The 13,991-nt window shown below is 45.1% G+C and overlaps 1 protein-coding gene across 1 annotated transcript; it reads right to left on the bottom strand.

Moving 5' to 3' along the window:
- Positions 1 to 4,506: 4,506 nt before the first annotated feature.
- On the bottom strand, positions 4,507 to 13,647 carry rpl23 (ribosomal protein L23). The gene is made up of 5 exons (XM_070864524.1): positions 13,546 to 13,647; positions 12,042 to 12,125; positions 9,382 to 9,510; positions 5,792 to 5,905; positions 4,507 to 4,763 (listed from the first exon to the last, which is right to left on the bottom strand). Exons 1-5 carry the CDS (start codon positions 13,556 to 13,558, stop codon positions 4,681 to 4,683), a joined length of 423 nt encoding a protein of 140 aa, XP_070720625.1. The 5' UTR covers positions 13,559 to 13,647; the 3' UTR covers positions 4,507 to 4,680.
- Between the last annotated feature and the right edge of the window lie 344 nt (positions 13,648 to 13,991).

The raw sequence follows: 13,991 nt of genomic DNA, 5'->3' as shown, positions 1-13,991 counted from the left end.
TGTAAACAGCTGGGGCCCCAGCACAGAACCTTGCGGTACCCCACTAGTCACTGCCTGCCATTCTGAAAAGTACCCATTTACTCCTACTCTTTGCTTCCTGTCTGACAACCAGTTCTCAATCCACGTCAGCACACTACCCCCAATCCCATGTGCTTTAACTTTGCACATCAATCTTTTGTGTGGGACCTTGTCGAACGCCTTCTGAAAGTCCAAATATACCACATCAACTGGTTCTCCCTTGTCCACTCTACTGGAAACATCCTCAAAAAATTCCAGAAGATTTGTCAAGCATGATTTCCCTTTCACAAATCCATGCTGACTTGGACCTATCATGTCACCTCTTTCCAAATGCACTGCTATGACATCCTTAATAATTGATTCCATCATTTTACCCACTACCGATGTCAGGCTGACCGGTCTATAATTCCCTGTTTTCTCTCTCCCTCCTTTTTTAAAAAGTGGGGTTACATTGGCTACCCTCCACTCTATAGGAACTGATCCAGAGTCAATGGAATGTTGGAAAATGACTGTCAATGCATCCACTATTTCCAAGGCCACCTCCTTAAGTACTCTGGGATGCAGTCCATCAGGCCCTGGGGATTTATCGGCCTTCAATCCCATCAATTTCCCCAACACAATTTCCCGGCTAATAAGGATTTCCCTCAGTTCCTCCTCCTTACTAGACCCCCCTTACTAGATGCTGCAGAGAAAGATTGGCAGCGCCCAGGTTAGAAGGGAGCTAGCTGGTACAGCGGGCAACGAGAGACTGACATCCATAAGGTGGCAGGGAGGGAACATGATTAAAAACGAGCAGTTTGGAGTGGTCATTTATCTCATCTCAGTGACGGGCCAAGGGCACATTAATTTGTTCAAAGCCAAAGGATGTACTGGACTGTTTATAACACCACTTTAAGGTGCGTCAGGATACTAGAGCAAGGGCACGCAAGTGACAAAAGGAAAAGTTAGGACAGGCAGAAGTCACCAAGAACCTCTTCAGGTGAAGAGTAACATTTGGAATGGTCTCCCTGGTAGAGTGGCGGAGGTCAAATTAATGATGGCCAAGGAAGGATATTGGCTTATATTTAAAATAAGGTCATGAAAAAAGCAAACAAAGCACTGGGGTACCTTGCTAGAGGGACAGATTTGAAAAGCAGAGTTGTGTTAAACCTTGGGAGTACTGTGAACAGTTCTGGTCTCCATATTATAAAAGGAGCATGAGAGAGAGAGAGAGAGAGAGAGAGTGCGAGTCACAGATGAAGGTGCAAAAATGATTTACTAGAATGCTATCAGAACTGAGAAATTATACCTGTTAGGAAAGATTGAACAGGCTAAAGTGAAGCTATGCTAAACTTGTATCGAACCTTAGTTAGACCACACTTGGAGTACTGCGTACAATTCTGCTCGCCATATTATATAAAAGGATATAGCAGTACTGGAGAGGATATAGCGAATGACAACGATATCAGAAACTCGAGGGTATACCTAACAGAAAAGAATGAACGGGCTGGGTCACATTTTGCTTGAAAAAAAGCTGAGGGGTGACCTAAATGAGGTCTTTAAAATTATGAAAGGTCCTTTTTGAGCGGATACAGAATGTTAAGTGTTTCCATTTGTGGGGAAAAGCATAACTACAGGCCATCAATATGAGGCACCAAGAAATAAAATAGGGAATTCAGAAGAAACTTCTTTACCCAGAATGTGGAATTCGCTATCACAGGGTAGCGAATAGTAAAGATGCATTTAAGGGGAGGCTAGATAAGCATGTGAAGGAGATGGAAATAGAGGGTTATACAGATAGGTTTAGATGAGGAAAGATGGGAGGAGGCTCGAGTGAAGCATAAACACCGGCACGGACTGGTTGGGCCGAATGTGCAATACTGTGCAGAATTAGTTCACCCATCTCAAAACACCTTACAGTCCTTCCCTACTCCCACTGCAGCATCCTATTGTTTAAATGTATCCAAGGGATTTTATTGATCAGACATTAGACCTGTAGTTACCTTTGACTACTTTGAACCAGTGTTTAACTCTTGCATCCTTAAAGTAATATTCCAGATTTACCTTTTCCATTCCTCTTCAAAACTATGCTGAGAATGTAGAACTTGCTACCACATGGAGTGGTTGATGCAAATAGTATAGATGCAGCAGTTAAGGGGAAGCTAGGCAGGTTCATGAGGGAGAAAGAAATAGAAAAATATGTTGAAAGGAAAACAGAAAATGCTGGAAATCTCAGCGGGTCAAGCAGCATCGGTGGAGAGAAAAAGAGTTAACACTTCAGGTCAATGACCCTTTGTCAGTTTGGACAAAACGTTAACTGGGTTTTTTCTCTCCAGATGCCACCTGACCCGCTGAGATTTCCAGCATTTTCTGTTTTTATTTCAGATTCCAGCATCCACAGTATTTTGCTTTTGTAATATGCTGAAAGAGGACTTGTGTGGGGCATCAGCATAGACCTGTTGGGCTAAATGGCCCGTTTGTATACTGTACATTCTCATCATAGGCAGTCCCTCGAAATCGAGGAAGATTTGCTTCGACTCTAAAATTGACTTCTCTGGCGACTGAACAGTCTAATACGGGAATTAGTCTCTGTCATAGGTGGGACAGACAGTGGTTGAAAGGGTGGGTGGGACTGGTTTGCCGTACGTGCCTTCCGCTGCCTATGCTTGGTGACGACTCTCATTCTATGCAATTTCTCTCATCTCTTTTCAAGGCTGAAATACCCAAGTTGATCCAGTCTTTTCTTTGAACTCAGATCCCGGACATTGTGGCTTTTCTCTGTACTGTCTCCAGTGCTTGAATATTTCCTTTGTGTCTTAGCGATCACAGCTGGTAACAGCACTCAAGATCAGAGAGCACTGTAAGTTGATGCTAACTTCCTGACTTGCATCCAACACTTTTGGCTCAGTAATTCTGCATTGGCTTCGATTGCTGTTTTGCAGTGCTTGGATATGTCGACCTGGAGTTTCCTTCTTGGGCACAACCCTGAAGTTAAGAGCCAAAAACACAGCCCGTGTCACACCCATTTTGCTGGTCAACACACACCCAAGTATCCTCCCAATCTATTTAAAAAAAAAATACACAATGGGCATAAATCTTTTGGATGATTTGTGTAACTGAGGCCCCACCTGCTCCCTCAGGTGGATGTAAACCACCCCAAGGCGCTATTACAAAGAGCGGGGAGTTCTCCCAGTGTCCTGGCCAGTATTTATCCTTCAATCAACATCACACACAAAAAAAAATCAGGTTTTATTGTTTTGGGAGCTTGGTGTGCACAAATTGGCTGCTGTTTCCTACATGACAACAATGACCACTTCATATGTACTTCACTGGCTGTAAAGCACTTTTAGATGTCACACCACACACACACCAGCATATTTCTTTCAAGTCTTAATGTTGGGGCCTGGATCTGAAAAACAGGTACCCTAATGGATGATTTGATCAGATTTTTTTTAAAAACAAGAGCAAGAGTATCAAAAATGGTATCGCAATATAAGATTTAGCACATTCAACCATCATTTGTGCACATCAGGCACAGGATGAATGCAAATCTTTCTTTTAAATATGCTCCTTCAATTCATACGACATTATCTCCTGTGGCATCGCTCATGGGTGGCCCGAAGCAGTGATCCTAAAACAATGAGATGGTGCAGAGGAATGATTGAGAGTGGAGTTCAGCACGGTGGAAGCAGTCAAAAGCAAATCATAACAGTATTCATGCAATGAGGACTAGAATGTTGAAACAAAAATTAAAATGACTGGACTTTACACAGGATATACAGCACAGAAACAAGATATTCGGCCCATCCAGTCCATGCCGTCGTTTATGCTCCACTCGAGCCTCCTCCAATCTTCCCTCATCTATCAGCATAATCCTCTTCCCTTCTCCCTCATATGCTTACCGAGCTTCCCCTTCGATGCATCGACTTACCCAATGTGATGAAATTGGAGAGCTGTGTATAAAAAAAATCGTCATTTTTTTTTGTTAACAGGCTAGACTGTCAGGCAATTGTACTTATGTGTAGCATTAACATAGGAGCAGGAGTGGGCCATACGGCCCCTCAAGCCTACTCCACCATTTAATACAATCATGGACTCAAGTCCACTTCCCTGCCGCTTCCCATAACCCCTTATCGGTTAAGAGACTGTCTTAAATTTATTCAATGACCCAGCTTCCACACTCTTGAGGCAGCAAATTCTACAGATTTACAACCCTCTGAAGAAATTCCTCCTCATCTCAGTATTAAATGGGCAGCCCCTTATTCTAAAATTATGCACCCTAGTTCTAGTCTTCCCTATCAGTGGAAACATCCTCTCTGCATCCATTAAGAATTTTTGGAGGCAAAAATATTTTACTCAGGGCATGTTGTGACTCAACTGACGCCATATTTTATAACTGAACAGCTTGCTTAGTCCGTATTTATTAGACTGGGTAAAATTATGAATGCACCCATTCACTTCATCTAGAAGAGACACTGCTGATATTAAAATGCAAGACTGATCGAAGAATGTGTTTCATATTAATTGTTTATTTACACAAACACGATGATGGCAAACTGCATCTTTAGTTACAGAACATGCTACAAATAAATTCAGGACATGGTCAAAAGAAATCAGCGACTGCTCGTGTTTCTGGGGGTAAAAATATTTATTGAATTGTACAGATATCTTTGCAGGAAACTTTTACGCAATGCTCCCGGCATTGGAAGCAATCCTGGGCCACAGATCCGCACATTCCTTGGCAACAGGGCCTGTGATCGCAGAGCCTAGAAAGACAAGACAAGCAGAAACTTCAGCAAGTCAGAAATAGCACAAGGAAACCCCAATCATCCAACTGCTACTAGACTTTCAGTTTATGTCACAGTGCAAGTCTTGATTAAAGTTACAGTGCACAACCCCTCTTTGTGCTCCATCTACAGTGTCACAGCATCAGACACCCAAGTTAATTTACAAGTACAAGACACGTCCAATGTGATGCTGTCTTACATCACAGTCTGGTAATGTTCCAGAATCACATCTTATAATGTTCAATTTTTTGGATCATACTCAACCCATAAAAACCTCAGAGCAAACGATTTGCAATTGGAATCCAATGATCAACAGATAAGACAACATGAATAATTTAAGGGAGTTTCTGATTTCTATTTGGGTCCATCATTTTTCAATTCACATTGAAGCTAACCCTCGGCCAAGTGAGTTGACCCAATCGGCAGCCAAGCAAAATAAACCAGGAACGTTTGATCCTTACTGTCAATCAGCAGGGGCAGGCAAATAGGTTTTCCAAAATCCAGTCTCGTCACAGCCAGATCCTCGCAACCAAAATGCATCTTCAGCTCACTGCTCGAGACTAGATGCAAGCTTCAGAAGTTTGTGCTAGTGTCACACCCCTGATTGAGATTGAACAGCACGAGGCAACTGCCACCTCACCCACAAGCAATGTGTTCCTCTGCCCTCCCTTGACAACTCACCGAGCCACTGAGAACAAACAAAGCAAGTGCTTTTAAGAAGGGAACTGTGCAGCATTCAATGTACAAGTTTAGAGTTCTGACCAACAGTAAAAAAAAACCAGAATGAACACTCCTGCTCCTATTTCTTATGAGACACAGTCTACTGTTAAGAATGATCTGCTTTGCTGGATACCTTTTTAGAGTGCCCTCACTTCTCTGCCACAGGCCAGGTCAAAACTGATGAGAGGCGGCACGATAATTGGCTTTAAAACCAGCTTCAAATCTATGGCAATTGAACATTTATTACCAACATTTCAATTCAAACGCTGAATTGCAGACAACTGTACCTTTCATTTCTCCTTTGTTATTTACTATTACCCCCGCATTGTCTTCGAAGTAGAGGAACACGCCATCTTTTCTCCGATAGGCTTTCCGCTGGCGTATCACTACTGCCGGGTGCACTGTAACATGAGCACATGGAAATAAAGATTAACATGGAGCCCCTTTAATTAAAACAAGCGAAGCACATAGCTCAAAATTGTCATAGTACTCCGACAAGCAACCTTCGTTTCCCACCCACCCCAGCCAATCTCCCCAAAGGTGTTGATTCCGTGTTGCCGCATGATTTATCACTGATGTCCAGTACCTTGTTCCCAAGTGCCATTATTCACGGGAGCCAGGAAAGTGGCCAGGCGAGGGGGGGGGGGGGGGGGGAAAAGAGAGAGAGAAAGAGACTGGGGAGGAGGAGAGGAGGGACTTCCACTCAACTTTTTCCTTCCTTAACCCAAGCACCAATTATTGTCAGATGCCAACAGCAAACTTGAACAAAGCTGGCGGGAAAATTTGACACTTATCCTGAATGCGAGCGTTGCTTAACCAGGAGCCGATGTAGGTCAGCGAGCACAGGGGTGATGGGCGAGCGGGACTCAGTGCGAGTTAGGACACGGGCAGCCGAGTTTTGGATCACCTCAAGTTTACATCGGGTAGAACGTGGGAGGTCAGCCAGGAGCACGTTGGAATAGTCAAGTCTAGAAGTAACAAAGGCATGGATGAGGGCTTCAGCAGTGACGAGCTGAGGCAGGGGCGGAGACGGGCGATGTTAGAGGTGGAAATAGATGGTCTTATAAAGTGCAACAATGTTCAGCAGCAGCACAGGAATTATTTCACTTAACCCACAAAAATTTTCGTTTTTGCTGCAGCCCCTCCTCCTTCCTGGCTCAGCAGGTGTTTAGTGAGCAAGGCACACAAACCAGAAAATCCCAGGTTCAACACAGGGTATGTGCGTGTTAGCCGGCCGTATTAATTTTGGTTATCGATCTACCTACTGTGACAGTTGCATGTGCAAAGTGAAACTTTTAAAATCATGATCTTCACCGTTAAACTGCGAATACAGAGCAAACGTTGCACTCAAACATAGTCTTGTAAATCTTGTTAAATTCAGCCACCCCTCTCCTTCAGGAATCACCAGATTCAAGAGTTGAATGTTCCACCACGGATTGAAATTCTACAGCACCTAACAGCTGCAATTTCACCCAAAGCAATGAGTTACTCTCCCCATCCTTGACAACTCACCAAGCCACAGAGTATAGACACAGCAAGTGCTTTTAGGAGGGTGAACCACCAACAGTCAGTAGAATATAACTATTAGGAAAATTCAGAAAACAGTCTCTCACACATACAAGCACAAAGTTATCAGATTTCAAACTGGGCTCCTCAAGATTCTCAGATCGACAAGATAATCAGAGATCTAACAGGGAATTCAGAAGAAACTTTTTTACCCAAGAAGAGCGGCGAGAATGCGGAACTCACTACCACAGGGAGTGGTTGAAGCGAATAGTATAGATGAATTTAAGGGGAGGGCAGACAAGCATGAAGGAGAAAGGAATAGAGGGTTACGTTGATAAATTTAGATGAGGAAAGACGGGAGGCGGTTCAAGTGGAGCATAAACACTGGCATGGACTGGTTGGGCCAAATGGCCTGTTTCTGTGCTGCATGTCCTATGTAAGATTCAATTCATTCGGCTTGTGTTGATTTATTACATCCTTTACTGTGCACTGAAAACAGTTTCTACAATTATAGCAGTTGTGGGTAGTCAACACCAATATTCTCCAATTCTTTTGGGGTGCACAACCGCTTCAAAATACTGCACTATGAAACGGTTAGTTTCTCAAGACATGCCGCACACTCTCACCACTTCGATAGAACTGCTCCTTAATCACCGTCCAAATTTTCAAGCAGCGAGTGCTACCACCTCAACTGTAATGATTCTCAAGACTGAAACAAAGTAAACAGGCACAGGTTTCTACATCGCTTGAAACGGAGATGCAGGTGAATAGAAAAAAGGACTCGTATTCCCAACACAAAATGTCCTTTCCAAGATGTTCACTAGGTTGATTCCAGAGATGAGGGGATTGACTTATGAGGATAGGTTGAGTCTCTACTCATTGGAGTTCAGAAGAATGAGAGGTGATCTTATTGAAACATATAAGATAATGAAGGGGCTCAACAAGCTGGATGCAGAGAGGCTATTTCCGCTCATAGGGGAAACTAAAACTAAGGGACATAGTCTTAGAATAAGGGATCGCCTAAGACGAGGAGAAATTTCTTCTCTGAGGGTTGTAAATCTTTGGAGGCTGGGTCATTGAATATATTTAAGGTGGAGAGAGACATATTTTTGAGCGATAAGGGAGTAAAGGGTTACAGGGAGCAGGCAGGGAAGTGGAGCTGAGTCCATGATCAGATCGGCCATGATCTTATTGAATGACGGAGCAGGCTCGAGGGGCCAAATGGTCTACTCCTGCTTCTTATGCAGCTGAATCACTGAAAATATGAGCTCTCAAAGCAGTGTTTTGCCAATGAAATAAGTATTTAGTCAGTAGTGACAGGAGGCACAATGATCGCACCCATACACAAGCTCATGGGATGCAGACTGCGATAAACTGAAGGACCATGATCTGAGGATCCCACATGAAACACACAGGGTCGTCGAATAAGCTGCACGTGGTTTCTACAGAAAACCTCCATTTATTTATGCTCCTTGAAGGTGCTTAGAACTAAATAAAATCCATCAACAGAAGCCCCCGAATAATCACTGCCTGCACACCACCACACAACACAGCAAAGTAACTAGGCTCACCATGTAGAACAGATTTGCCAACGGGTAGGATTTACAGGCCGTGCCACGTTAGTTTCACTGCCAGAGAGAAGCCTATCAGGAACATTTCTGAAGTGAACGCAACAATTTCCCCGGTGATTCCAGAGCAGTGTCCCACTGGTCATTGGAGAGAAAACATTCCAAACATCAAACCACAGGCAGGTTAGCAGTTTCAATTGGTCAGATACCAGCTCCCATTCTAAATACAGGCGACGTCTACATCAGTGCAAATCATAAATCCGAAATTGTAGCAAACCAGGCTCCGTTTTGGGCTATTTACAGGATCGCAAGAATCTCAACAGGACCCACAATCCAGCTACAGAACTAAACACTCGTGCAACCTCCTACACCCTCACTGGCGATCTAGCAAAGTTGCTGCCTTCTCTCCCAATCCAGCACGATCCATTTCACCTGTTCAGTGCCAAACCCATCTTCCTTCTGCAGTCAGAAACCAACTATGAAATAACTTGCCCCCCCCCCCCCACTACAACTCTCTTGATTTTAGTGGATTGAGGATGTGCAAGAGATGGGAAAAGGAGAGATGCAGATTTGAAAACAGGTCAATAAAATGCACACTGACTGGAAGGAAAACCATATCGGAGAGCTAAATCATAACTGGACAAATACAACACTGCTTCGTTCAACAAATACGGAATTCCAGAGCTCCTCCATGCGTCGATTGGGAAAACGGTGCAGGGTAATTTCTCGATTCCGCAGTTGCGCGCACACATGGTACAGCGCCCTCGCCGTTCTGACTCACCAATTCCAAGGAGCTCACTCACCCTTTTTCCTGAGCTCGGGTTTTCCTTTCTTTACAGTTGCCATGACCATGTCGCCAACGCCGGCAGCTGGCAGCCTGTTCAAGCGGCCCTTGATCCCCTTGACAGAGATGATGTACAGGTTCTTGGCCCCTGAAAGCACATGGTCAATAAACAGGTAAAACATCTGGTCACACCCACCAAAAACAGCCACCCGATGATGTGAATCTGGCCATCTTCTCACAAAGAACTAGCAAAAAATTCTCATACTTTTTTGAAATCCTCCCATGGCCTCGCCCTTCCCTATCTCTGTAATCTCCTCCAGCCCCACAACCCCCGAGATATCATAATTCGAGAATACTCAGGAATCAATGCAGTCACAAACAATCTCGTGCAACAATTTGTATTCAGATAGCGTGGCCCAAGGTGCTTCACAGGAGCGTCATCAAACAGAATTTGCCACCGGCGATATTAGGGCAGACTATCAAAAGCTTGGTCGAAGCGTCGAGACAGTGGAAGGCACAGCCACCAATGGTTCAGCAATTAAAAATCGGGGGTTGTCCAATAGGTGAGAATTGGAGGAGCGCAGAGATCTCGGGGTTGTGGGGCTGGAGGAGATTAGATGAGAGAGGGGCGAGGCCATGGAAGGATTTCAAAAAAGTATGAGAAATTTTTCATTGCGGCAATGTTTAACCGGGAGCCGATGCAGGTCATCGAGTACAGGGGTGATGGGTGAGCAGGACTTGGTGCGAGTTAGGTTACAGGCAGTCAAGTTTTGGATCACCTCAAGTTTACGTAGGGTAGAACACGGGAGGCCAGCCAGGAGTGCGTTGGAATAGTCAAGTCTAGAGGTACCAAAGGCATGGATGAGGGCTTCAGCAGCGACGAGCTGAACAGGGGCGGAGACGGGCGATGTTACCGAGGTGGAAATAGACGGTCTTACAAAGTGCAACAATGTTCAGCAGCAGCACAGCATGTCACTCGTTCACATGATGCTCCCGGCTATACTTTACGTGGCATCACAGGAATTATTTCACCTAACCCACAAAAATTAATGTTTTTGCTGCAGCCCCTCCTCCTTCCTGGCTCAGCAGGTGTTTAGTGAGCAAGGCACACAAACCAGAAGATCCCAGGTTCAATACAGGGTATGTGCGAGTTAACCGGCCGTATTAATTTTGGTTATCAATTTACCTATTGTGACAGTTACATGTCCACAGTGAAACTTTTAAAATCATGATCTTCACCGTTAAACTGCAAATACAGAGCAAAAGTTGCACTCAAACAGTCTTGTAAATCTCGTTAAATTCAGGCACCTCTCTCCTTCAGGAATCACCAGATTCAAAGTTGAACTGTTCCACCACGGATTGAAATTCTACAGCACCTAACAGCTGCAATTTCACCCAAAGCAATGAGTTACTCTCCCCATCCTTGACAACTCACCAAGCCACAGAGTATAGACACAGCAAGTGCTTTTAGGAGGGTGAACCACCAACAGTCAGTAGAATATAACTATTAGGAAAATTCAGGAAACAGTCTCACACACATACAAGCACAAAGTTATCAGATTTCAAACTGGGCTCCTCCGATTCTCAGATCGACAAGATAATCAGAGATCCAATAGGGAATTCAGAAGAAACTTCCTTACCCAAAGAGTGGTGAGAATGTGGAACTCGCTACCACAGGGAATGGTTGAAGCCAATAGCATAAATGCATTTAAGGGGAGGCTAGACAAGCATGAGGGAGAAGAGGATAGGGTTATGCAGATAGATTTATTTAAGGAAAGACGGCAGAAGGCTCGAGTGGAGCATAAATGCCGACATGAACTGGTTGGGCCGAATGGCCTGTTTGTGCCATATATCCCATGAAAGGTCTGATTCATGTGTTTATTTATTAGCGCATAACATCCATTACTGTGCACTTAAAACAGTTTCTACAATGATAGCAGTTTTGGGTAGTGAACACCAACATTCTCTAATTCTTTTGGGGTACACAGCCGCTTCAAAATACTGCACATGCGCGGTTTTTCCTATATGACAGCCAGTGAGCTGTGCGGCTTAAAGAGAACTTCGGATAACAGTTTCAGAAGTCAGGACTGGGGCTGCTGTGTGACAACATTTTGGCCTCCCTTCTAGGACACTAGTAAATGCAGTTCATATTGTAAAAATGATTTAAAAATAATCAAGGTCATAACAATGAATGCCCACTGCAGTAAACACAGCTAGGGCAATCCATTCTAAATAACGGAAATAAACAGTTGCCTGGGTCCCAAGCTTTGGAACTCCCTCTCCTAAACCTCTCCGCCTCTTTCTCCTTTAAGACGCTCTTTAAAACCTACCTCTTTGACAAGCTCTTGGTCATTTGCTGTCCTTAAACAATAAGGGGATAAGGGGTTATGGGGAGCAGGCAGGGAAGTGGAGCTGAATCCATGATCAGATCAGCCAAGGTCTTATTAAATGGCGGAGCAGGCTCGAAGGGTTGTATGGCCTACACCTGCTCCTATTTCTTATGTAATTTCTTCTTATGTGGCTCGGTGTCAAATGCATGTGTTATAACACTCCTGTGAGGCACCTTGGGACATTTTACTACATTACATGCGCTGTATGAATACAAGTTGTTGTACAAGCCCCCCCCACTGTATTTCTCATCCTGTAGGGTCCACAGGGACCCAGCACAACAGTTCCTACCAGTGTTATCGGCGCAGTTGATCACGGCACCCACGGGGAGACCGAGCGAGATGCGAAATTTCGCCCCGGACGAACCACCACGTCCTGTAACGAATGGAAACGACATATTTTAAGGAACATGTTGAGCTGGGAATCTACTGCCAGTCAGCTCCCACGGGCCGGTCAACCCATGTAGACAGCAGTTCAATAGCACCAGAAGCAGGCATACATTGCATTAAAGACATTATACAAGTACTTAAAAGTTTCCCAAAGATTATCACTGAGGGAAGTGGGGAATGGGCACTTTATCCAAGCAGTTTAACCAATCTATCAATACTTTATATAAAAGACAAAATACTGTAAATACTGTAAATGAATTCCCCACCCGTGTGGATGCTGAATCATTGAGTACATCCAAGGCTGAGATTTTTGGACTCTAAGGGAATCAAGGGATTATGGGGATCGGGCAAGAAATGGAGTTGAGAACAAAGATCCCATAATCTTATGGAGTGGCAGAGCAGGCTCGAGGGGCCATATGGCCTACTCCTGATGTGTCAACCGTGGCTCAGTGCGTAGCACCCTCCCCTCAGAGTGAGAAGGTTGTGGTTTCAAGTCCCACCCCAGCGACTGGAGCACAAAAATCTAGGCCGACACTCCCAGTGCAGTGCGGAGGGAATGCTCCACTGGCAGAGGCGCCGTCTTTTGCATGAGACGTTAAATCAAGGCCTCCTCGTCTGCCCTCTCAGGTGGATGTAAAAGATCCCACGCCATTATTTCAAAGAGGAGTATGGGGAGTTCTCATCGGCGTCCTGTGGCCAATATTTATCCCTCGACCAACATTTCAAAACACAGATTATCTGGTTCTGAACTGTCTGTGGGAGCTTGCTGTGCACAAATTGGCTGCCACATTTGCTATATTACTGCAATGCCTGCACTTCAAAAAAAGGACTTCATTGGCTGTAGACACACTTTGGGACATCCTGAAAGGCGCTATATAAATGCAATTCTGTCTTTTTCGCTCAGGAGAGGATGTAACCACAGCTGGCACATTTACACTCTCTCCCAGCTGGTGTGTGGGTCTCCCCACACTAACCAGGCTGGGCTCCCAACAAGCAGGAGGCCTCCTCCCCTGGTCTGAAAGCCCCAAGCCCAGGCTGCTGGCCTCGGGGGCAAGACTCAGAACCCAGCAACTGCACTAAGCACAACCTGGGGACCCTGAAACCTTCACACAAAACAAAACACCCGCTCCAATCCAATGTTTAAACCGGTTTCAGGGGTGTTTATAAAACACCAACAAAATCCCACCCACCTTAAACCAGGGATGTCTTCCAACATGGCGGCGGCTGCCGCGGATACAACTTCCATCGTCTATTCTACACTAAAAGTCGGCTAATCACGACCGATATCCGCGCTAAACAAGAGCTAAGGTGCTTATGCTAACGATCGGCGTGCTAAATTGCGAGTGTCCGCGGTATAGAGCACCGATGACGGCGGATTCTCCCCGCCATCCTCGCCGCCCGCTTACCTCTCTTAGACATTGTGGTTCGAGGAAAGAGGCCGAGCGCGGAGCATTATGGGATATATCTGGGACGCATGCAACGTGGAGAGACGTCACCACGCACCCGACGTGAGGCCAGAGATCGGTTCACCTCGGCCCCCGTGTCACGTGACGGGGGAACCCGGAAGCAGGCGGGAGGATTTCATCAATGGCGCCCCCAGCAGGATTACATCAGTTATTGCAACTTTCATAAAACAGAACATGCTGTAAATAATCATCATAGGCAGTCCCTCGGCATCGAGGAAGACTTGCTTCCACTCTAAAAATGAGTCCTTAGGTGACTGTACAGTCCAATACGAGAGCCACAGTTCCTGTCACAGGTGGGACAGATAGTCATTGAGGGAAGGGGTGGGTGGGACTGGTTTGCCGCACACTCTTTCCGCTGTCTGCGCTTGATTTCTGCATGCTCTCGG

This window comes from Pristiophorus japonicus, chromosome 21 (assembly GCF_044704955.1).
Source record: "Pristiophorus japonicus isolate sPriJap1 chromosome 21, sPriJap1.hap1, whole genome shotgun sequence".
Taxonomy (NCBI): domain Eukaryota; kingdom Metazoa; phylum Chordata; class Chondrichthyes; family Pristiophoridae; genus Pristiophorus; species Pristiophorus japonicus.
The sequence above is the reverse complement of the archived record's forward strand: the minus strand, read 5'-3'. Positions and strand labels throughout refer to the sequence as shown.